We start from the raw sequence: 25,322 nt of genomic DNA on the forward strand, positions 1-25,322 counted from the left end.
CTCTTTTGTCCATGTTTAGACCAAGGCTGCAATGAGGTCTGGAGCCGAATGGTCCTGGAGGAACCCAAACTGAGCATCTGTGAGCAGGTTATTGGTGAGTGAGTGGTGCTTGAAAGCACTGTCGACGACACCTTCCATCACTTTGCTGATGATTGAGAGTACACTGATGGGGTAGTAACTGGCCGGATTGGATTTGTCCTCCTTTTTGTGGACAGGACATAACTGGGCAATTTTCCACATTGTCGGGTAGATGCCAGTGTTGCAGCTGTACTGGAACAATTTGGCTAGAAGCATGGCTAGTTCTGGAGCACAAGTCTTCAGCACTGCAGCCGGGATGTTGTCGGAGCCCATGCTGTATCTTTGCTGTATCCAGTGCACTCAGCAGTTTCTTGATATCACGTGGAGTGAATCGAATTGGCTGAAGACTGGCTTCTGAGATGATGGGGATATCGGAGGAGGCTGAGATGGATCATCCATTTGGCACTTCTGGCTGAAGATGGTTGCAAACGCTTCAGCCTTGTCTTTTGCACTCATGTGCTGGACTCCGCCATCATTGAGGATGGGGATGTTTACAGAGCCTCCTCCTCCCGTTAGTTGTTTAATTGTCCACCACCATTCACGACTGGATGTGGCAGGACTGCAGAGCTTTGATCTGATCCGTTGGTTGAGGAATCGCTTAGCTCTGTCTACAGCATGTTGCTTCTGCTGTTCAGCATGCACGTAGTGCTGTGTTGTAGCTTCACCAGGTTGGCACCTCATTTTTAGGTATGCCCGGCATTGCTCCTGGCATGCTCTTCTACACTCCTCATTGAACCAGGGTTGATCCCCTGGCTTGTTGGTAATGGTAGAATGAGGAATATGCCAGGCCATGAGGTTACAGATTGTGCTGGAATACAATTCTGCTGCTGCTGATGGCCCACAGCACCTCATGGATGCCCAGTTTTGAGCTGCTAGATCTGTTCTGAATCTATCCCATTTAGCACGGTGATAGTGCCACACAACATGTTGGATGGTGTTCTCAGTGTGAAGACGGGACTTTGTCTCCATGAGGACTGTGCGGTGGTCACTCCCACCAATACTGTCATGGTAGACTGAGGACGAGGTCAAGTAGGTTCGCTCACCACCTACCGCAGGCCCAGTGTGGCAGCTATGTCCTTCAGGACTCGGCCAGCTCGGTCAGTCGTGGTACTACCGAGCCACTCTTGGTGATAGACATTGAAGTCCCCCACCCACAGTACATTCTGTGCCCTTGCTTCCCTCAGTGTTTCCCTCCAAGTGATGCTCAACATGGAGGAAGACTGATTCATCATCTGAGGGAGGGTGGTAGGTGGTAATCAGCAGGAGGTTTCCTTGCCCATGTTTGACCTGATGCCATGAGATTTCATGGGGTCCAGAGTCAATGTTGAGGACTCTCAGGGCCACCATCTCCTGACTATCACTGTACTGCCACCTCTGATGGGTCTGTCCTGCCGGAGGGGCAGGACATACCCAGGGATGGTAATGGAAGTGTCTGGGACGTTGGCTGAATGGTATGATTCTGAGTATGGCTATGTCAGGTTGTTGAAACATATAAAATTCTAAAAGGACTAGACAGACTAGACACAGGGAGGATGTTCCCAATGGCTGGGGAGTCCAGAACCAGGGGTCACAGGGGTATGCCATTTAGAACCGAGATGAGGAGAAATTTCTTCACTTTGAGGGTGGTGAGCCTGTGGAATTCTCTACCACATAAGGCAGTGGAGGCCAAGTCGTTAGATGTATTCAAGAAGTAGATATATTTCTTAATGCTGAAGGGATCAAGGGATATGGGGAAAAAGCGGGAACAGGGTACTGAGTTAGACGATCAGCCATGATCACTTTGAATGGCGGAGCAGACCCGAAGGGCCAAATGGCCTACTCTTGCTCCTATTTTCTATGTTTCTATGTTTAGTCTGTGGGTCAGCTCTCCCAATTTTAGCACAAGTCCCCAGATGTTAGTGAGGAGGACTTTGCAGGGTCGACTGGGCTTGGTTTGCCTTTGTCGTGTCCAGTGCCTAGTGATCCGATGCTGGGTAGTCTAGAACCATTAGGAAGGCCTGGTGGGGCAGATGGGAGGGAAATCTAGCTCGGGGTGGTCGGCATCACCAACTGACTTTTCCCCCTTTTCTGCCACTATCCGCCCTGATTTTGGATGGCATAGCGGAGGAAAATCCAGCCCCACATCTCTGCCGGTATCCCTGATGAGAATGCCTGACTTAACTGTGAAAAATGGGTGACAGTAAATTAAGAATTTGTTTGCAGGGTTGTGTGTTACTACATGTTTTGCTGCTTTGTTCAGCGGTGTTATTTCACACCAGTACCACTATGAATTTAAATGACAATGTAATCGGATTCTGGTAGAACTATGTCAGATCACCAGGGAATATACAGTGTCACAGTTGGTTTCGTCATTGGGTTGGTGGAACCATTTTTTAAAAATACAACAATTTAATGGGGGCAATAGCAATTGAGTAATGCAATTACATTGATGCTTAAATGACCTCCTCCCTCAAGCTCAAGAACCAGCTTCCCAGCAACTGGTGCTGATGAGGGGCTGTGGGGAAGAGCAAGAACATGTTTGGTCCCACATAGCAGATTGGCCAAAAAAGTAAAGGCCCATGGGATCCAAGGGAATGTGGCAAATTGGATCCAAAATTGGCTCAATGGCAGGAAGCAAAGGGTAATGGTCGACGAGTGTTTTTGCGACTGGAAGGCTGTTTCCAGTGGGGTGCCGCAGGGCTCGGTACTAGGTCCTTTGCTTTTTGTGGTCTACTTTAACGATTTCGACTTAAACGTAGGGGGCATGATTAAGAAATTTGCAGATGACACAAAGATAGGCCGTGTGGTTGATAATGAGGAGAAAAGCTGTAGACTGCAGGAAGATATCAATAGACTGGTCAGATGGACAGGAAAGTGGCAAATGGAGTTCAATCCGGAGAAGGGGAGAGATACAAAAGGGTCCAGAGGGGCAATTTTTTCACTCAAAGGGTGGTGAGTGTCTGAAACGAGCTGCCAGAGGCAGTAGTAGAGGCGGGTACAATTTTGTCTTTTAAAAAGCATTTGGACAGTTACATGGGTAAGATGGGTATAGAGGGATATGGGCCAAGTGCAGGCAACTGGGACTAGCTTGGTGGTATAAACTGGGCGACATGGACATGTTGGGCCGAAGGGCCTGTTTCCATGTTGTAAACTTCTAAGTGTGAGGTGATGCATTTGGGAAGAGCAAACAAGGCAAGGGAATACACAATAAATGGGAGGATGCTGAGAGGTGTAGAGGAAGTGAGGGTCCTTGGAGTGCATGTCCACAGATCTCTGAAGGTAGCACGACAGGTAGATAAGATGGTTAAGAAGGCATATGGAATGCTTTCCTTTATTAGCCGAGTCATAGAATATAAAAGCAGGGATGTTATGCTGGAACTGTATAAAACACTAGTTAGGCCACAGCTTGAGTACTGTGCACAATTCTGGTCACATTATTACAGAAAGGATGTAATTGCACTAGAGAGGGGGCAGAGGAGATTTACGAGGATGTTGCCGGGACTGGAGAATTTTAGCTATGATGACAGATTGGATAGGCTGGGATTGTTTTCCTTGGAACAGAGGAGGCTGAGGTGTACAAAATTATGAGGGGCCTCGATAGAGTGGACCTATTTCCCTTAGCGGAGGGGACAATAACCAGGGCGGCATAGATTTAAAGTGATTGGTGGAAGGATTAGAGCAGAAATGAGGAAATTTTTTTTCACCCAGAGGGTGGAGGGGGTCTGGAACTCATTGCCTGAGAGGGTGGTAGAGGCAGAAACCCTCAACTCATTTAAAAAATACTTGGATGTGCACCTGAAGAGCCGTGACCTGCAGGGCTACGGACCAAATGCGGGAAAGTGGGATTAGGCTGGATGGCTCGTTTCTCAGCTGACGGGGACATGATGGGCCGAATGGCCTCGTTCTGTGCCATAAATTTTCTATGATTCTACGTTTCCCTGAGAATCCCGTTTGTACAATGCATCAATCAACGCCCTCTTGTGCAGTGCATTGAGATTCCCATTGAGAATCATGTCAATAACAGTGAATCTACAGGTTCAAAGAGGTCTAATGTCAGTTTGTTCAGAACCTGAATCAAATCCCATGGAGGGACCACCCATGGAACCAAAAGCCACACTTTCCAACTGTCCTCCCTTGTCTGAAAATCCTCTAACTGTCCGAACAAAGCAGCTCACCCGAATTTCAGAAAAGGACGCGTAAAGTGCACAGCACAGCCCTGTTTTTAGTCTCCCATGTTCAAAGAAATCAGGCAATGTTACCTGTAAAAACATCTAATGCGATCCCCCTTCAACATGCCCACCAGCAGCGGAGGAGACAATAACCACCACACTGGAGGGTTGCTATTCTTTTCTTGAGCCCCATTACTTGCAATAGTCCCTGAGGTGATTCCTCAATGACAAAAGATCTAGCCTGGCACTGTGTTTAGCGAGTTGGCCACTTACAGGTAATCCCTGAACTGCCTTATATGCATCACTGATCATTTTTAAAGCTCTGAGGTTTTGCACATCTGGTCACCACATAAACTCTCATCAATCAAGCACAAGATCCTCAACCACATGAAACAGAGTACAATGAAGCTGTTCTGCCTCCCAAGCCTAATGTAACAATAGCTAATTGCTGCAGTAGTTTAGCCACATGTCTTATGTTTACTACCTTTGCCTGGATTCAATTCTCACTATAGCTAGGCCATGAGTTGCTGCAGTGCATCCTATAGATCATAAATACTGCAGCGACAGTGAGACAGTGATGGAGGAGGTGGATATTGAGTCAATGGATAGGCCCTGATCATGTGAACTGCTGTGTCTTGGATGTTGTTGAACTTTGAGTGTTATGGCGGCTGCACCAAACCAGGTGTGTGGTGCGAGTTCCGTCACACTTCTGACTTGAGTTTTGTAGATGAGGGAGATTCCTTAAAGAGTCAGGAGGTAATTTACTCATTGCAGAGTACCCAGCCTCTGCCCTGCTCTTGTAGCCACGCTGTTCATATGACTGATCCAGTTGAGCTTCTGGTCAAGGTTGACCCCCAAGATGTCAATGGTGGGGGACTTGGCAATAGTTGAAGGTAATGGAGAGGGGGCTGGGCTTTGTCTTGTTCAATGGTCATTATCTGGCATTACTTTGATGCGAATGTTACCTGCTACTTGTCAGCCCAAACCTGAACATTATCCAGGTTCTGCTGTAGGCTGAAATGGGCTGCTTCATTATCAGGAGTCGTAAACATAGCTGACCACTATGAAATCATCAGCGAACAGCCCCATTACTGACCTTATGACAGAGGGAAGGTCATTAATGAAGCAGCTGAAGCTGTTTGGGCGCAGGATGCTTTCTTGAAGAACTCTTAGTGATGTCCTGGTACTGCAATGATTGTCCTCCAACAATTGCAACCATCTTCTTTTGTGTCCGATATGACTCCAGCCACTAGGGGAATTTCTCCCATTTTAAGCCCCACAGACCTTGGGTCTAAGAGGGTTCCTTGGTGACATGCTCAGTCGAATGCTGTCTTGATGTCGAGGACAGCTACTCTCCTCTAGCGTTCAGCTCTTGCGACCATGTCAGGAGCAAAATAATAAAAGTACTGATTGTTTGAAAGAAAATACCGTGGAGAATGTCAGACAAAAACAATGGGTCAGACATGTCCAGAATGCCAAGTTCTGCTATACCCAAGATAGGTATCCAACAAATAGTAAAAGGAATGTAGTAAACAGGAAAACCTCATGTGCTGGACCGACAAGAACTGCAACTGACCATAGAACATGCTGTGCAAGGAATTCTTGAGTAAGCAGCCATGACTGCTTCATGATGAACATGCCCGCTTTCCTGCCAGACATCGCAGTCGCTGAGCCTGTCCCCTATTCTCTCTGCACTGAACACACGCACACTACACCACGCTGTTTTTTAAATGCTATTCTGTGATTCCAGTTACATCAGAAGTGATAAGCACAACACTATGCTGATGCTTAGTGGCAGTGCAAACAGAGCTACACAACGATGTAAATTCACATCTGCTTCAGGGAACTTGGTAGCAAACAAAATAAATGATTTGTAAAACCATTTACAGTAGCATGACTAGGAAATGTTAGTGGTTGCATTTGATGGAACCTGAATGATGAAATCAAAGGTTTCACTTTAAAAATGTTTTGCACATATTCAATATTTCTTACTTCTTCATATGAAAGTCATTCTTTTCTCCCCAAATAAAACAACATTCAGCAGGTGTAAACCATTTGTGAAAGCGTGCCAAGCCCCAAATAACTTTTCTTTTAAACCAAAATTACTTTTAATTTACACAAAATGTTTCAACTTTTAGTGTTAATCTTAAAATATTTATTCAGCTACGGTGCCAAGCTTAAACCCTTTCTAGTTTCAAATTTGTCATTAATCAGGAACTTCAAAAAGTCTATAAATCTTTGAATGATCAAATAGATTTCAGGATTTCTGACCTTGCTTTGGAGCCCAATGCAAAATAATAATGTACTACATTAGACCTTTTTATAATAAAATCTAACTTTTTACCAAAAAATGATTTACCAGGAGTGAACTAATTAAACGTGACTGAGAATGGCTTGAGAAAACAAATTTAATTCAATTATAATGAATAGTTTAAACTAAAATGTCTGTTCTTTTGCCATCAAGTGAAATACTTAATTCAGTAAACATAGGAGTGTGGCATTCCCATGTTGTCAGCAGTGGCATAGTTGGTAATACTCTCGCCTCTGAGTCAGTAGGTTGTGGGTTCGAGTTCCACTCTAGAGACCTGAGCACATAATCTAAACTGACACTCCAGTGTTGTACTGAGGGAGTGCTGCACTGTCAGAGGTGCTGTCATTCAAATGAGACGTTAAACTGAGGCCCCATCTGCCCTCTCAGGTGGAGGCACTATTTCAAAGAAGAGCATGGGAGTTCTCTCCAATATCCTGGCCAATATTTAATCTCTCAACCAACATCACTAAAAAAAAAATTACCGTTTGTGGGACCTTACTGTGCAGAAATTGGCTGCCGCGTTCCTTACATTACAACTGTGACTCCACCTCAAAAGTATTTAATTGCCTGTAAAGCACTTTAGGATGTCCTGAGGTTGTGAAAGGTGCTATATAAATGCAAGTCTTTTTTTTGTTTCATCCCATCAGATACGGCTCTAAAATAATTGCAGGTAGTGTATGACTGTGAGTATCCTGTCACGCAGAAAGCAGAATGCACGCTAGAAGATCCATAATTTAATTGCCTGCCAGAATTAATGAAAGGCTGAGAATAGGATTTTTGTGAATTTTCCTGAAGTATTCCTTTAAGTAAAATTTTCTGAATTGAGGGATTTGCACTTTTCAGCTTTACTGCAAATATGGCTTGAGTGATACTTTGCCACAAAACTATTGTTTGTCCACAATTCATTCCTGCCAATTGATATCCTAGAATAAATATTAGAAGTTCTCTCCAACATTCTTACCAACGAGTCTTAAAGTTCAATTATAACTGAGATGACAGTACTGTCTTCCTTAAAGATAATTAATATGTAAGCAGGGGCTCTCTAACTTTTTGGGTATAAATCTCTTAAAATTTTGGAGCTGCTCTCAGTAATCAGCTAATTCAACTAAAACGACTATTCAGAGATCCACTTCCTTACCAGATCGATAAGGCTCTCTTGGATTCTATTCAGCGTGGTCCGTAGTCTGCTGCTGATTAGTCCCAGTCCTGTGGATTCATACTGAAAGGAAATAATGGAGCCTGCAATGAAGATTAAATAAAGCACTTCACCAGTCGATGAACTTACTTATACCTTCCATAAAATCTGAGGGGCCTTGTCCAAATTTAAAAAATTCAAAATTTCTTCGTCAGACCCCACCTACTAGTTTGTTCAAAAACCTAAATCTGAAAAACAGCCAAAATGTCATCAATGCAGTAGATCATCGTTTATGCTCTTCAATTATTCTATTTTAGAAAATATTAGAAATTGAAATCGCTTTCTACAATCAGGAAAACAGCTATGTATCATTAGAGCAAACTGAAGTATCTTCAGGAATGTTACCTCACTTAGTACCCATCCCTATTCTGTTTCCACCCTTCCCTACTGCAACCACCTGGTTCCTCTGAATACCATCAGAATCAAATAGCTAAGCATTATAAGCAACTGATTTCTAATTGCTTTTGAAACTTGAAAATCCATCACAAAAATTTCCCAATTTTCCCAAATTCTACTCTTCCTTCCTTTCACTTATACCAGATAATGTGTGTGAAATTTTTTTTCTCCCAGTCTTTACCAACAAGTACTTTTCTCTAGCTAGGAGCGCAAGACAGTTCCAGCACTCTTGTTCACAATAACCATAAAACTATTTCCAGAAAAAAAAATACTTTCCACCATACAGTGACTATCTAGAGGCCTGTGATCTGACTAAATTCAAACAACTGAAACAGATAGATTTGGGTGACAGGCAGACAAGGAACTCATATCTAGACCTCCTGGTTAGGAGGCAAAGCTAAATCTCTCGCGCTTCTGGACTACATTCGGCCTATTAAAAAAAAACAAATTTATCTTTTATCTGATCAGAACACATTGTATTATTGTGATCTAACTTATACGAACAATGTTCAACTATGTTTAATACATGAAACAAATCAGGTAAGTAAGTGGCTCCTTTGTATTTTATGGCAGTAGGTGAAAGTTATGTTGTGGAAAACCAGACACAAAAATAATTTTACAAGGACTAAATTGTAATTTGAAATAAAAGTAATCAGCTAATATTTTATGACTTCCAGAAATGTTATAATTTAATGTCCACCGTAACTAAATAAACATATATAAAAACTTACAAAACTTCTTGTCATTCAAAAATAATCTGGGCCAACTACCCTAATTTTAAGAACATGATTTTGTCCTAATTACTCTCATGGATCTACTTTGTAGATGACCAAATGAATGCCCATCTGTCAGATTTCTATTTTCTTATCATTGTGTGAATCCATGTTTGTCACGGTAACTGGTGACTCGGGTTACTGCTTCAGAAATGAGAAAGAAACCAAAACAACCATTATACAGTCCATATCTTTTCCACTGCGTCTTATTTAACTCAACCTCAGGTTATTTTGTTATGCACAGCACTTTGCTATACATTTATACTCCAAAGAAAAATTTAAAAAAGGAATAAGCATTTGGATTCTCATCTGTCAAAATCTGTACTATCAGCTGGTTTAATATTTTACTGATGCACAAGTGGTTAACAGTGCTAAAAGATAAAAAATTAGAAGTTATAAAGGAGTTTTCTGGATCACAAGGAAAAATTGTTAAACAAGGAAACCAGAAGCCACAGCTGGATCACTATAGACGTGCCTTTTCAGAACATAAATTCTACTTCTTTAAAAAAAATACATACAGAAGCAGTCACTCTTCTCCTAATGGCAATGGGAAAAGGCCTCAAACTCTCAGCATGCAATTTCAATTACATAAATAGATAAGAAAAAAGAACAAATTTAAACTGCACATGAAGCACCATTTACTAAAAGCGCAGGTGTGCCCAAATTCAAACTTGGACATAACGATTTTTTTCTGAACAAATTGGTTCACATCTATGAGACATGTCGCTCTTCATTTGAAATTATTTGTTAGCTTTTGATAGAGACATCTTTGTAATTTGTGGGCGAACTGTTCACAATGTTCTAAAATTTCAAAAAAATCTTAATTGTTCTGGGCAGGTTAATTCGCACTTGTTCACAAACACGTGGACCACAAATATAAAAAAGTGAATTTGTCTCGTAAATGATATTGTCAAACAAAATTAAGAGTGCATAACATTTGCTGTAGCTTTAATGACTATATAACCGTTAAGACATATTGTAAGGTATGACTTTTTACTTTACAACATAGTTAACTGATGCAACAGTTGGGATTTACACCTTTATTATTGATGATGATAATATTACTATATATTAATTTCAGAGCCAGTTACAAAGTTGCAGATTAATTCAGTTACTCACTCGGCCAGGGTGCTACTGACTTCTAATTATGTTCCTTATTTTGTCAACAACTAAAGTTCTATAGCAATTTTCATGTACAGAAAGACATCTCAATATTTTACAGGGCAGTGGACAAAAAGCAGGGGGAAGAAAGGAAAGAAAAAGGGGGTTGGGGATGAAATCACAAAGTTTATGAAGCCTTTGAAAGCAGGAAGGGAAATGATAAACCATAGGTACTTGGGGAAAATGCCAGACAACATGGCATAAGACTATGAAGGAGAAAGTGCTGATGTTCAGATTGAGGAAGCAAGTAACCAAGATTAGGCCAGTATTTGAGGAGGGTGCATGTAAGGATGTAGTGCTGGAGGAGATAGCTGAGGTGGGGCTGGGTAAGATCATGGAGAGATTTGAAGCCATGGGATAAAGATGTGAAAAGACAATTTGCTGTGGCACAGGATTGAGTGATGCTTGGTGAAGACAATAATAGGGGTAGGGGTTTTATTGTGGATAGGATGTAGACTGTGGCACTTTGGATGTAGTTTGTTCAAGGTGGAAGTGGGGAGACTGGCAAGGAGAGCACCTATGCAGTTGAGTCTTGGGATAATAAACATGTAAATTAAGGTTTCTGCAGCAGAGTGGGAGTGTTGCAGAGACTGGTGAAAAAAGAGCAAATTACTAGTCGCTGGAAATCTGAAACAGAAACAAAAAACGCTGGAGATACTCAGGGGGTCAGACATTACCTAACCCGCCGGACGTGAAAGCCATGGGATCGGGTGGAACTCCGGTTTTACACCCTGCTCAATGCTACTCACCAATGACTTCAATAGGGAGTAAAATTGGGTGGGGTGAGAAACCAGCGATGTACCCGATCCCGTCAGTTTTATTGATGGAAGAGTTAGGTTAAAACTGCCCCCTATCTGTTGAGAAAACACGAGACAGTTGATATTTCAGGTATAAAAACCTTTCCTCAGAATTGAACAGAATCTGCTATTACAGATGAATAGCACTTAAGGAGGAACAGAATGAGGGAAAGAGACAGGGAAAAACTGAGGAAAAGACATATAATGACCTTTAAAGTGCTATGATGGTCAAATGGCAGAAGTAATATGCGCAGCATTCCAGAGAAATTGAAGAAATAAAACTCATATACAAGACACCGAGAGTGAGAGAATAGCTGTGCTGGTGTGGTGGTCTGCACCCTTAGTGTCAACCTACTTCCACCAGATTCCTGCTCCTCTTTGCCACTTTTTCATACTTCTCATTCTACTTACCTATCTCTCTTTAGCTCTTCACATATTCTCAGTGTCCTATATATGTCTCTTATTTCTTTGATTTGTGCCTTATTTTGTTTCCTATGCATATCACTGCTGCATTTTAACCATTTCCTGATCCCCACTGTAGCACTTTGCACGTTATTCTACATATTTTCCTGTGTGTGGAATGCTGTTCGTCTGTAACCTTTCAGTTCGGAGAAAAGGTTTTATACCTGAAACGTCAATGGTCTTACATTTTCCAGCAGAGGCTGCCTGACCAACTGAGTGTCTCCAGTGTTTTATGTTTACGGTGGAGAGACTGGTGATGTTTTGTAGGTAAACACAGCAGTCTTGCTAATGGGTCAGATATGGGGGAGGAAGGTGAGCTCAGGGTAAAGTAATACACCAAGTTTCTGCACCTATGACCTTAGCCTGAAGTGCCAGGTGGAAAGGTTATTGGGGTTAGGCCAGAGACACTTAAAAGATGTTTCAATGGTATGGTCTAAACTGTTGTCAACAAGTCTGGTTCTGTATAATTATTTGTCTGCAACATATAATAGATCCCACTACAATTAGCTATTGATGTTCAATATTTAGAACTATTGTAAATTTCAGAACTTACCATGTCCTCTCGCCCAAAGAAAGTATACACTGCATACAGGTAATAATCAAATAGTTGTGACATACAGTGGATAACATCGAAAGCAATTGGTTTCAGGATATTCATCATTTGCATGTATTTCCCTAGGGAAAAAAATGAAAGGAAATTATATAAACAAAAAACAATTGGGTTTAAAAACAAACTTTTTCCCCAATTGTTTCACTCACATGGACACAGTAATGTTGATTTAATAGCAACAAGACTATGAGAAACAAAAATAATGTAATATGTCAGTAGAAACATGCCACTAGGAGACTGGAATTGCAATGTTTTGCCTTATTTCAGCCAACAAGATTCAGAGTGTTCACTTCAGATATCAACTTGGCTCATGTGTCAGCTTGGCTCAGTTGGCAACACACCAGGTCAGTTAGAATGTTGTGGACTCAAGCCTCAAAACCAGAACACTTCAATGCAGGGAATGCTGCTCTGTTAAAGGTCTCATCCTTCAAATAAATAATAAATCACCTCCCCAATTGCCTACTCTGGTAGTTTAGGGGGACAATAAAATATCCCAGGGCACTATTTGAAGAGCAGAAAGTTTACCCAGTGTTTGGACAAAATTTTTCCCTCAACTAATACCAAATAGCAGATGAATTGGTCATTCATGTCACTTCTATTTGTGGAATGTTGTTGGTGCAGAATGGCCGCCACATTTACCGACTGAACAGTCATGACTTCTAAAGTGATACTTTGTGGGAAACATTTTGAGATGATTCAACGTAATAAGGCACTAAATAATGTTCGCATTTATCTAAACTAGCAGATAAGGGTTCTGCAATTGAAGCTGTGGTAATCCAGTAACTAGACACTAAATGATGATAATAATGAAGAAAAGAGTAGTTAGTTAAAGTTCAATTCACAACCATTTAAGATAATAGAGAACCTGGTGGTGCAGAGGAAAGGACATAGTTCTATCATTTTTTGTGAATTAACTCAGCACAGAATTACAGGACACATATTTGTTCTAACAGCTGTAAGGTCTAGGTGAAGGGGGGTAAGGGGAAGGGGGGTAAGGGGAAGGGGGGTAAGGGGAAGGGGGGTAAGGGGAAGGGGGGTAAGGGGAAGGGGGGTAAGGGGAAGGGGGTAAGGGGAAGGGGGTAAGGGGAAGGGGGTAAGGGGAAGGGGGTAAGGGGAAGGGGCGGGCAGGACGGGGGGATGGGTGGGACGGGGGGGACGGGGGGGAAGGGCGGGAAAGGGGAGGGGAGAACCTTCACCACACGGACTGCAGCAGTTCAAGAAGGCGGCTCACCACCACCTTCTCAAGGGCAATTAGGGATGGGCAATAAATGCTGGCCTTGCCAGCGACGCCCACATCCCATGAACGAATAAAAAATAGTGCAGCGAAAAGGGGACTTTTAAACAGCAAAAAGTTTCTAACATTTGTCTTTCTGTCTGATAGGCTCTGACCATGCAGGTAGCAATCAACATAAACAAAACAACCTGGCATTCTGCAACAGATGCACATCCACTGATGGATCTGCAATCTAAATTATTCACGGTGTGACCATCATCCTCTCTGCTTTCCCCAAGTATGCAGTGCCTACTTGTTGGAGTTTATCTCTGTCTATCTCCAGACTACTTTGTTCCACTTTTCAGCACTTTCCCAATAGTCCTCATCCACCCAATCTGTGTTATTCCTGTGGCTATCTCTGCCCTTCAATTTCCCCATGTGAAAGAACAAATTTGCATTTATATAGCACCTTTCATGACCTAGGACATTCCAAAGTGTTTTACAGCCAATGAAATACTTTTGAAGTGTAGTCACTGTTGTAATGTAACAAACACGGCAGCCAATTTGAGCACAGCAAGGTACTTCAAACAGCAATGAGATGCTGACCAGTTAATCTGTTTTTTTTAAAGTGATGTTGGTTGAGGTGACCAATTACTCACAGCATATCAGGACCCTATTATGTCATCAAGAAGGGATTGAAAAGATGATTCTGTCCTTCTGCTGCAAAATGCCATTTTAATTATTTCAGTATATAAAGGAAAAAATTAGGTTACGATGCTACTGGTTACTTAAAATACGCATGGCTGATTGTTTCACCGAATACCCACCCAAATCTAAAAGTAAATTCAGAGTGAATATATGGAGTATTTATATCACATATCTAATCTCTAGAACAATGGGTTGTAATGATCAGCAAGCGATCTCGTTATCTGGATGGAATTCTGATGATGAGACAACCTCTTCACAGAGGAAGAAAGGAGTGGACAAATCTGCAGGGGTTAAGAGAGGCTACCGAAGGTTTGGTCAAACAGATGTGCCTTAAGAAAGCTTTGAATAGTAGAGGGAGAAGTAGAGAGGCATAGGGGCTTCGGCATGGACTTAGTTGCCCAAGACTGCTTAAGACTCTGTCATAAAAGATGAAAGGCGGGGGGGGGGGCCCAGGTGGGAGAAGAGGAGATGCACAGACAGCTGCAACCAGAGAACTGGAGGGCACAGGAGAAGATGCAAGACTAGAGCAAGATGTAGATGTAGGCTGGATGAGATTGTGGAGAGTTATGAATCAGTATGAGGATTTTAAATTCAATGTGTTGGGGGGACAGGGAAGCATTGTAAGCCAGTGATATTCATTACCAATACAAGGCATTCAATTACGTTCAGCTAACAGCTTTCGTACTCACCAACGAGCCTGATTACATTCAAGGTAGTGTTTGTTAAAATGAGTGTGTTGCCCTTGTTCAGATAGCAGTCTGATTTCTTTCTACTTTTCAGGGTTTCTTTGGAAACACTAATTAAAAACAGAAGTCTAATTACTGCAGGTCTAATGAGAAGTTCAAGGCAAAATGTGACACTAAAGACTTTGTGGGTTAGTTCAGAAACCAGCTGTTGGACAGTGTGGCATTATCAGGCTGATAGTATACGTCAGCATTTATTCTGCCACTTGTATTTGAGACTGTACCAGTTAACACAAAAAGTTTTAATGAGCAGCAACTTTGTTGATCAAGAAGATAAGAACCCAGTTGCAAATGCAATTTATTATCTAATGTTTATTGTATTTTGGGAGATTTCTGTCTAATATTTCTTATATCCCCGTAGATATGTAGGGTTCTTTATAAATTAAATTACATTTTAAACTGTATTTCCCTATTAACATTAAAAATGGAAACTAGAGCCCAGCTGTCTGTAAATTACTGGTAGGTTCTTTGATATGTAGTTTGCTAACATGCAGAGGCTTGTTTCTAGGTACTAATCAAATTATTGACCCTTTGAAGGACATTGCGATTTTATTAGATTCCAAACCAAACTATCTCAATCACATGAGTGGGTTGGGGGCGGGGGCATTCAAAATTGCAACCATTTCAGACCTGCCCCCAACCCACCCACATTCGGTTTTCATCAGGGTGGGACGAGGGGCGAGCGACCAATCCGCTCCCAAGAGGCGGGTTGGTGATTAAAACCTTTCAAGGAGGCTGTGGACCTCCATTTTTCCCCAGAGTTTCCAATTTCAATCCCTGGAGGCCAGGATTCCAGGGCCTTCTCTTTCACTCCATGTGAAAGAAGGCAAGAAGGCTCGAAATTAACAGGTAAGTGCCTTTCTGGCACAGGTTGTGGGCATGGAGGAGCAGGAGTGCTTCCCCCAGGCCCAATGAGCCAAACTGCAGCAACCTCACAACGATCGCCGACTGCCCCCCCCCACCCACCAGATCGCAGACCCCCTCCCCACAATGATCGTGGACTTCCGCAATGATCCCCGATCTGCCCCCCCCCCCCCCCAAAATGATCGGGGACTCCCGATCCTCCCCCCCACCAAAACGATCGGGGACCCCCGATCCCAACACTCCCCCCCACCACCCTGTGACTGACCCCCGATCCCCCCACCAATGACTGACCACCCCCCGACCCCCATGCCCACCAGTGCCCCCCGTGCCATCCCATGCTCCCCCCCAACCCCCAGACAAAGACTTATCTGAACATGTCCTCGCCTGGCTGCTCTTCCGTCCGACTGAGACTAGCCTGTCAGTCAGGCCGGCCAGTTGGATGGCAAACAGACAAAAAAAAATAAACGACGTCCTTACGTCAATATTGTAAAGAAGTCCGGGAAACCCGTTCTTCCGAGTTTCCTGTCTGCAATTTGACCCCCCGCCCCGGCTTGGGATCAAAATCATGCCCATAGTTTCAATTGCTGACAACTGCCAAAATTTGCAAACTTTACAGATGAATGCATTACATACTTAATGGAGAAACCATCAAGAGACACTAAATGTAAGAATGCCCACAAAAAAAATGTAAGTACAGTGGTGAAAACAACAAACATGTCCAAATCAATGTTTGTACCAACTATATAAGGAAGTTTCAAAGACCTCAGATAAGAACTTTAAGTACACTGCTCATAAATATTCACTCAATTACATCCTTTTTGTAAAATATTATACACTACCTTTTCACAGGAACGTCACCAGTCTGCTCATCCACGTAGTCTCTTTTAAGTTCATCTGGAACATCACTGTCACTATCGTAGTCTTGATAAGCACTCTTCTCCAACTCATCAGATTCATACTGTGGACAGAAACAATTAAACAATCCTCAATCCAATCACATGGAACTGGTAATCCACCTAACCAAATGTCACTAAGAATATGCTGGTTAAATTAAGATTTTATTTTGTTGAACACACAAGCTGTGCTTGCAAATCAATGTCATCTACGTAACAAAAGACAACAGATTTAGAATACAATGAAGCAAAATTCAAGCAGAATGTTTCATGAACAGTAGAACCCAGTAGTTTAACGTATCATTCATTACTTTCTCTCTGGGAATTGGGTTCAACTCTAGATTGACTGATGGATGAAAATCACTTTCTCTGTTGCATGGTAAGGGTGTGGACAGTCTCAATCTGATCCTTGGCCATATGGGCTCTCAGTACAAAATTGCCTGTATTTAAGCGCCAAAATGTCATTTTACTTAAAAAGGCCACAAGAGCAACTATGCAGGAAGTAGAAAAAAATGTACTGCTGCAATACAAGTTGGTCTTCTGATATGCTGCAAGAGAGGAAATTTTGCAATTTACCTGACCAAAATATATCGGAGCTGGGAAGGTTTCCTGTTGATACTTGGTGCCCAATCATTGATTAGTTCGCCTTTACATGCAGAAGTTTCACCAAACTATATGTAAATGAATACCTAACAAAGCAAGTCGGCTTGCTCCAACTCAGCTATTTTTGCACAATTTATTTTTATTGTTTCCATTTTTCCTCTTCAGTTTTTCCACGTACATTCCTTAGCCAAGATGTTGTGCTGAAGATAAGCTCCCAGGCTTTTTTCCCCCTCCTCTACTGAAGGCTTTGAGTTTTTATTAGGGTATGGTTCCACAGGCAACAGTCACCTTCCGGTATCTCACCCAATAGCTACTATTCACAGGCTATTAAAATGAGAAGCGGGGAGGGAAGAGAAAGTTACTGCTGAACCCCGAACATCTCTTCACAATGCCCACACTTTGCACTTAGCTGAACAGTGACCAGGAGCAGATTTCATGGTGATTTTAAAAGCCAGCTGTCAGCCAATTAAAATCAGGCTCTCCATTCTGCAAACTTCAGTAATATTATGAAAATGGTCTTTATGACAGATTGAAGATTTAAGCACAAATATATAAACTTATATTCCCCTCTCAAAAGTACTACAGACACTTCTGACATTACAGTTTTATTTCAGATATTTATGATTGTCCTCTTGCCACCAACAAAAGCCATTCTGGAAATCCCTCCTTTCAAACCACTGCAAATAGAGACGGCCATACCCCATTAGCAGCAAGAACATCTTCTGTTTCATCATCTTTGTTGTCTGTCTGTAGTTCAAATGGATTTCCACCGTTTTGGTACTGGTCAAATAGAGACCCTCCTGCTGCTGCTGCTGATGTTGTATATTGCTTGCTAGGTGACACTGAAGGGGAACGTGACTGCCGCATAAATTTAAACTCCTAAAAGCAATAAATTTCCATTAAGACTGTTTAAATAGATTAGGATTTAGCACTAATGATCGCTAAAGTATTGTATTTCTATCTAAGCAAACAAGTCAGGATACATTTCTATTGAACATATGCTCAATGAAGCAAAAACAATAGTAATTTATTTCATTGGCAACAATGTGCAATGAAATACACCACTCTCATTACAGTACAGACCTTGGGTGTTAATTGGTCATTTTCTTTACTGGGTTATTAGAAAAAATTTTTAAATGACAAAAGTCGACAGCCATTGGTAACACAGCATTATAATGTAGCTAAGTCACTTATAATCAATAAATGGATTACTGTATGTGGTACCAAGAATCATCCACAGACTTAACACCGAACAATTTTAACTCATCTATAAAGGAAGAATTTAAAATTTCTAGGAACATATTTTGTGCAACAACATAAATTCTCAGACAAATCTGAACAGAAAATTAGATGCAAAGAGACTTACGTCTTTGACATGTTTAGGGACTGCTTTTTGACCCAGGTTAAGGAGAACTCTGGATCTGGTTCTGTGTAACAAACCAGAGATGGGAGAACAGTGACCATGACATAATGTAGTTTGACATCCGACTCACCATGGGATAAGGAGAGTACAATGCAGAATCTTAATTTTAGGACGGTGGACTTCGACAGAATGAGGAAGTAGCTAATAGAGTTGGACTAGAATAGATTGTTAGAGAGACAAAACTCAGAGAAGTGATATATTTTTAAATGCACAATCCAGGAATTACCGGATAAAAAGTAACATGAGAACGAGAGGAAACCAATGTGACAATTAGGGTGTTAAGCAAGGAATAAGAGTGTTCCTCAAATACAGACATTCAGCTTCAGTGGTAGACAGACAGGGGTATAAAGATAGGGTGAAAAATGCTAGAAAAGTAGATGGGCAATCAAAATAGACAATGAAAGAAGGATTGTAGGGAACTTGAAAACATAAGTACATCCAGAATAAACAAAGTCAAGAAGTAGGACTTTTCAAAGGCACCAATGGGGGATGGTATCAGGTAACTGGGGGATGGCATATATGCTGAATATACTGTTCACAGAAGAAGCCACTGATTCTGTCCTGGAATTAAGGATTGATTTTCTGGGAAAGCAGGAGGAAATCCTAAGGACAACAGTAATTATTGATAAGGAAGTGAAGGAAACATTGAAGATAGTGCAAGAGGATCAGACAAGGAGGATCTTTAGGGAATCATGAGAATTGTACTGAAGGACTGGAGAAGAGAACACATGACCCATCCGTAACAAAAAAGGTAGAAGTCCTGGAAATTACAGGCAAGTGAGCTTGCCATCTGTCATGGATAAAATATTAGTGGTTATCCTGACAAAGGGTAGTTTCAAATACCTGGAGGAATATGAGGTCATCAAGGCATCAGAATGACTTTATTGGGAGGGAGGGATGGCAAACCTGTTAAAATTCTTTGAAATGGTGTCAGAGCTTATGGATAAACAACTTAGATTTACATTGTGTCTTTAACATACAAAATGTCTCAAGGTACAGTCACAAAAGGAATGGAAAACTGAGCCAGGAGGGAGAATTTAGGGAAGGTGGTTGAAAGTTTCAGAGAAAAGATGAGTTTTGAGACTATTTTTAAAGGAGAGGTATCAAGGTTGATGGATCTCAGAAGGGAGCTTCAGAGAGCAGGACTTAGAGGGCTGAAAACCCTGCCACCGATGATGGAGGAGAGTGGGGTGCACAGAAAGACAGCGTCAGAAGATGAAAGGTACGGGAGGGAGAGCTAGTCTGGAAGGGGTTGCGGAGTTAGAGAACAGTGAGACCACTGAAGTGTTTTAAAGACAATGATGAGGATTTTAAATTTAACATGTTTGGGGACAGAGAGCCAGCAAAGGTCCATGAGGACAGAAACAATGGACGAGTGGGGCTTGGTGAGAGAGAGGATACAAGCAACTGCATTTTGGACATGTTGGAGTAAATGGATGAAGGAAGGCAGAACATTGGAATTGAGTCTGGAGGTGACAAAAGCAGGAATAAGGTTTTCAGTGGATGAGGATCTTAGGTGGGGATAGAATCGGGCAATGTTGCAGAGGTGGAAATAAGTGGTCATGGTGATGGAGAGAATATGGGATTTGAAGCTCAGGGTCAAACAGCAAGATTGTACAGGTTTTATTAAACCCGAGTGAGAGGCCAGAGATGGAGATTGAATCAGTAGCGAGTAACAAAACCATGATTTGCCCAATATTAAGCTGAAGGAAGCTGTAATTTATCGAAGACTTGATGTCAGACAGGTAGTCTGATAGCAATGAAATTACCGTATACTTATATATTGAAGATGGCTCCATGCCTGAGGGGCACCATATAGATGAGGAAAAGAGGGAGCCAAGGGTGGATCCTTGGGAGACTCCTGGTATGACAGTGTGAGAAAAGAAGAGAAACCATTGCTAGAGACACGCTTCCTCAATTCAAATAGCTATGAGTGGAACCAAGCAAAAGCACTCCCATCAACACACATGGGGACCAAGAGTGGTAGCTGGGTGATTAGGAGTTGGATGGGGAGTGGATCTCAGAATAGGAGGTAGGCCTCATGGAAAAGATGAATTTGAAGAGGGCAAGGGAGGGAATGGGTGAGAAAGTAGACAGCAATGAGAATTTGGGACTGCAATCTTTGGAAGACTTGAGGGATATCCAAGATGGAGGGGGAGATGAAGGGGAAGGAAGTATGGTTGGTTGCACAGGTGGTCTCGATCTCAAAGCAAAAAGAACATTCTATGAGCTCCTCGTGTTTGGTATTGGAGGCAAAGGTGGAGGGTCAGGAGAAGAGGGTTTGAGAAGGTGTTTATTTGTGGAGAAGATTAGAGTTGCTCTTGCTATCCAGGATAATTTTGGAATAGTAGGTGGTTTTGGCAGGAGAGAGTGAGGCATGGTGAAGTTTGATATGGTCGAGCCATATGGTGATGAGGTCAGTTGAGTGCCAGGAATGCTCTTTGTTTGCTGCTTCTGATTTAAAGGAACAAAGGCTGGATGTGGTGGGGGAGGGAGGGGGCTGAGAAATGGATGTGTAACAGTGGGGATGTCAGTAATGGACATTGTTTATGTAGAATTCAGCAAGGCTTTTGATACAATGCCATAACGAAGGGTGGTACACACAAAGAAAAGCACAAAATAAGTGAATAGTTATTGAAGTGGATTGGCAAATAAATAATTCAAAGGAGAGAGAGGATACTATGCAGGGAGTGGCAGTAAGTGATTAGCAGGTACCCCAAGAATTAGTGCCGAAACTTTTTCTACTCATGTTGTACATCAATGCTTTGGAAATGGGGTTAGAAGCAAAACTTGATGATACCAAGGCAGGTGGAAGGGGATGGTTTGCAAATGAACAGGCTGCTTAGGTGCAGAGTGAGCTAAGGAGATTAGGAAGTTGGGCTGAGAAATGGAAAGTGAAATTCAATGTCTGGAGTGAAGCGATGAAATTGGGGAAGGAGAATAAATATTGAAACCATAAACTAAGTGGTGTTAGTTCACAGGATATCGCACAGGAAAAGGATTTGGGGTGTTGGTGGGCAGATCACTGAGGCTGCCTGCACAATGGAAATAGGATCTTGAGTTGCATAGTGTTTCAAATAGAATACATGTCACAGAATGCGATAGTGAGCCTGTACAGAGCATTGCTTCATCCCCAACTGGAGCGCTGTGTGGAGCGCTGTGTGCAGTTTTGGTTGCCATAATACAAGAAAGCCATCCTAGCAATGGAAAAAGTGACCCATCTGATATCCAGCATCAGGCAATTGAGCTACAAGCAGAGACTACTAAAACTGATTTCATTTACACGAGAGAAGATGGGAGGGAATCTTATTGAGGTATTCAAGATCCTTAAAAGGTATTGACAAGTGAACCCTGAGAAATGGTTTACCATGGCCCCAAGTGTGACAACGAGAGGGCAAGGAATGATGCGAAGAAGAGGGAAGATGAATGGACAGAGGGTGGCAAATGTTTGGAAAGAACTGGCTAACAAAGCAATTGAGGCTGATAACCAGTCATTTTAAGAGGGCTCTGGGTAGGCATTTGGTAAAAAAAAATCAATGGAGGGACATGGGTAGTGAAATATCTCTTCTGTTATGAACTCTAGGGTCTGGATAGACTAAAATTAAAATATTGTCTATGTGAGAAAGTGCAGCACAAGCTGCGAACTCCAGTCTTGGGTTCAGAAGATAAAAATATATCCTTGAAATCATTCCCTCGTCTTCATTACTACCTAGTACATATATCTGGTCCTTTTTGCCAGTTTGTATGGTGACAGTGCTTGTCAGCTTACCTCTCCTGATTCATGAAGATGATACACAAGAGGTTTTATGAATGTCATGTCATTGCTGGTGATTTATCAAGAAGTGATCTGCAATTGAATACCGGGAAATACTATATGCAGTATCTTGAGTACTACAGTTATTCCTTTCTCTCCCCCCTCCAATTTTCTCCACTCTTCTCCTGAAAGCAGTGATTATACAGGGGGTCTCTTGTTCCATGGCACTAACAGCCCTCACTCAATTGGCCACCCTTTGCGTGTGAGGCTAATAGTGTCAACCGAGTCGGGGTGTCAAAGCTGAGCTTGATCATTTTGTTACGATTGCACTTTCCACATGGGGCTCCTGGGTTATCAATCAGGAATGAGAACAGTTGCCAAATTTGCCCCTCCCTGGCCACAGAAGCTAAGACCAATTGTAGTGCCTCCACCACTGCCCCAATCAACATAACATAAGACCAAGACTCTAACCTGGAGCCTTCCTGATTTGCTAACTCACTACCAAACCACATAATGCATTTACTCACTAAGTCATCAGGGGAGCTCCACTTATTTGTAAGCCTCTCCTGTGACACAGATATCTAGGATAAATGATAATACATTTTTAGGATATACTAACTTTTCAATCACACAAACAGATTTTTGTAACTTTGCAAAACTAAATATGATAAAGAAATGTACATAACCAAAGAAACTTTCATTTATATTTTAATTTGCTCCTGTAATAGTTTTGCATTCCTTTGAGGGTTAAAGTAAGCTTGACAAACTCCATTCCTGACAGTGATCACTTACATGCAACTGCAAAATACTGAAGTTTGACTTCACAGGGCATAGTTCCCAAGTTTCATTTTCCAAAAACATTCGCAGTTCTTCGAGGCGTATTCTACAGAAACAGATAAAATAATTCATTAATATTTTAATTATAATAGCCTTATTTTAAATAAATAAACAGTAGTTTTAGGATGGTAAATGCACACTTGGGTTTGATAGATTTCTTTCTCTTCCCTCAATCTATTTATGCTATACCAGTACAGTGCAACACCTGAGTAAGTGGACTTCCTTATGCCACTCAATACTCAAGCTTCACAACATCCTGAAGTATTCTGACAAGTAAGCTTTCTCATAACTGCTTCACCTTGCCTTCCATGAGATCAAGATTCACCTCTTCAAAAACCATTTGCTACTTTGAAAGTGTACAAAATCATATTTTGAGGGCGAGCTCTGAAAGATAAATATCTAGATACATGTGCATTAAAGGCTACCGCCGAAGAGCGCATTTTCTGAACAGCCCCAATCTTGATTTGATAGTTGACTTTCCTCAACTATCTGGAGGAGCTCTCAAATCCCAATGTCAAAACTTGCATGCTTGGGAACACCTGCTAACTTCAGACAATTCTCCAGATATCTGCACTGCATTACCACCTTGAACTTTTCTTTCAAAATTGTTCGTATGCATGTTTGGCATTGCATGCTGATAGGCTATTCAACTGTAGCAAGCAACAGCTAAGCCTGATTCTCAACCAATGTCCACATAATATACAGTTCTAACAAGGGGTCGCTGGATTACGATCAGGAGTGGGAGCCCTGCCAAAATTTCCTCTCCCTATTCCAAGGGTGCTGAGGTCAACTTTTTTTTTACCACTGCTCCAGTTAAAATAAACTAACTCAACATAGACTGGGAATCAAAGCACGGATCCTCCTGATCAATATAGGCCAGATACTCATTGGATAAACTTGCTGTGCCTTAATTGTTGTAGAAGCTTAGTGGTCTAAAAGTTATATATGTTAGTTACTGAACTATTGATCCAAAGGCCTGGACTAAATCCAGAGATTGAGTGTTAAAATCCCACCATGAAAGTTTAAGAATTTGAATTCTGTTTAAGAAATCTGGAAATAAAAAGCTAATTTTTTAAAAAATTCGTTCACGAGATGTGGGCGTTGCTGGCGAGGCCAGCATTTATTGCCCATCCCTAATTGCCCTTGAGAAGGTGGTGGTGAGCCGCCTTCTTGAACCGCTGCAGTCCGTGTGGTGACGGTTCTCCCACAGTGCTGTTAGGAAGGGAGTTCCAGGATTTTGACCCAGCGACAATGAAGGAACGGCGATATATTTCCAAGTCGGGATGGTGTGTGACTTGGAGGGGAACGTGCAGGTGGTGTTGTTCCCATGCGCCTGCTGCTCTTGTCCTTCTAGGTGGTAGAGGTCGCGGGTTTGGGAGGTGCTGTCGAAGAAGCCTTGGCGAGTTGCTGCAGTGCATCCTGTGGATGGTGCACACTGCAGCCACAGTGCGCCGGTGGTGAAGGGAGTGAATGTTTAGGGTGGTGGATGGGGTGCCAATCAAGCGGGCTGCTTTATCTTGGATGGTGTCAAGCTTCTTGAGTGTTGTTGGAGCTGCACTCATCCAGGCAAGTGGAGAGTATTCCATCACACTCCTGACTTGTGCCTTGCAGATGGTGGAAAGGCTTTGGGGAGTCAGGAGGTGAGTCACTCGCCGCAGAATACCCAGCCTCTGATCTGCTCTCGTAGCCACAGTATTTATATGGCTGGTCCAGTTCAGTTTCTGGTCAATGGTGACTCCCAGGATGTTGATGGTGGGGGATTCGGCGATGGTATTGCCGTTGAATGTCAAGGGGAGGTGGTTAGACTCTCTCTTGTTGGAGATGGTCATTGCCTGGCACTTATCTGGCGCGAATGTTACTTGCCACTTATCAGCCCAAGCCTGGATGTTGTCCAGGTCTTGCTGCATGCGGGGTCGGACTGCTTCATTATCTGAAGGGTTGCGAATGGAACTGAACACTGTGCAGTCATCAGCGAACATCCCCATTTCTGACCTTATGATGGAGGGAAGGTCATTGATGAAGCAGCTGAAGATGGTTGGGCCTAGGACACTGCCCTGAGGAACTCCTGCAGCAATGCCCTGGGGCTGAGATGATTGGCCTCCAACAACCACTACCATCTTCCTTTGTGCTAGGTATGACTCCAGCCACCGGAGAGTTTTCCCCCTGATTCCCGTTGACTTCAATTTTACTAGGGCTCCTTGGTGCCACACTTGGTCAAATGCTGCCTTGATGTCAAGGGCAGTCACTCTCACCTCACCTCTGGAATTCAGCTCTTTTGTCCATGTTTGGACCAAGGCTGTAATGAGGTCTGGAGCCGAGTGGTCCTGGCGGAACCCAAACTGAGCATCGGTGA

At 42.4% G+C, this 25,322-nt stretch overlaps 1 protein-coding gene across 2 annotated transcripts in view; it reads right to left on the reverse strand.

Moving 5' to 3' along the window:
- The window catches only part of vps50 (VPS50 EARP/GARPII complex subunit), a 186,254-nt gene that overhangs the window by 43,941 nt on the left and 116,991 nt on the right, over positions 1-25,322 (reverse strand). The window contains exons 17-23 of one of the 2 annotated variants that reach the window (XM_068004512.1): positions 22,925-23,015; positions 22,660-22,713; positions 17,655-17,834; positions 16,299-16,417; positions 14,542-14,648; positions 11,875-11,996; positions 7,676-7,756 (exon numbers count right to left, since the gene is read on the reverse strand). In XM_068004512.1, the coding sequence (XP_067860613.1) occupies positions 7,676-7,756; positions 11,875-11,996; positions 14,542-14,648; positions 16,299-16,417; positions 17,655-17,834; positions 22,660-22,713; positions 22,925-23,015 (754 nt within the window). The remainder of the gene's footprint in view (positions 1-7,675; positions 7,757-11,874; positions 11,997-14,541; positions 14,649-16,298; positions 16,418-17,654; positions 17,835-22,659; positions 22,714-22,924; positions 23,016-25,322) is intronic. The other variant, XM_068004517.1, reaches the window with a different exon arrangement.

The sequence above is a fragment of the Heptranchias perlo genome, chromosome 2, assembly GCF_035084215.1.
Source record: "Heptranchias perlo isolate sHepPer1 chromosome 2, sHepPer1.hap1, whole genome shotgun sequence".
Classification (NCBI taxonomy): domain Eukaryota; kingdom Metazoa; phylum Chordata; class Chondrichthyes; order Hexanchiformes; family Hexanchidae; genus Heptranchias; species Heptranchias perlo.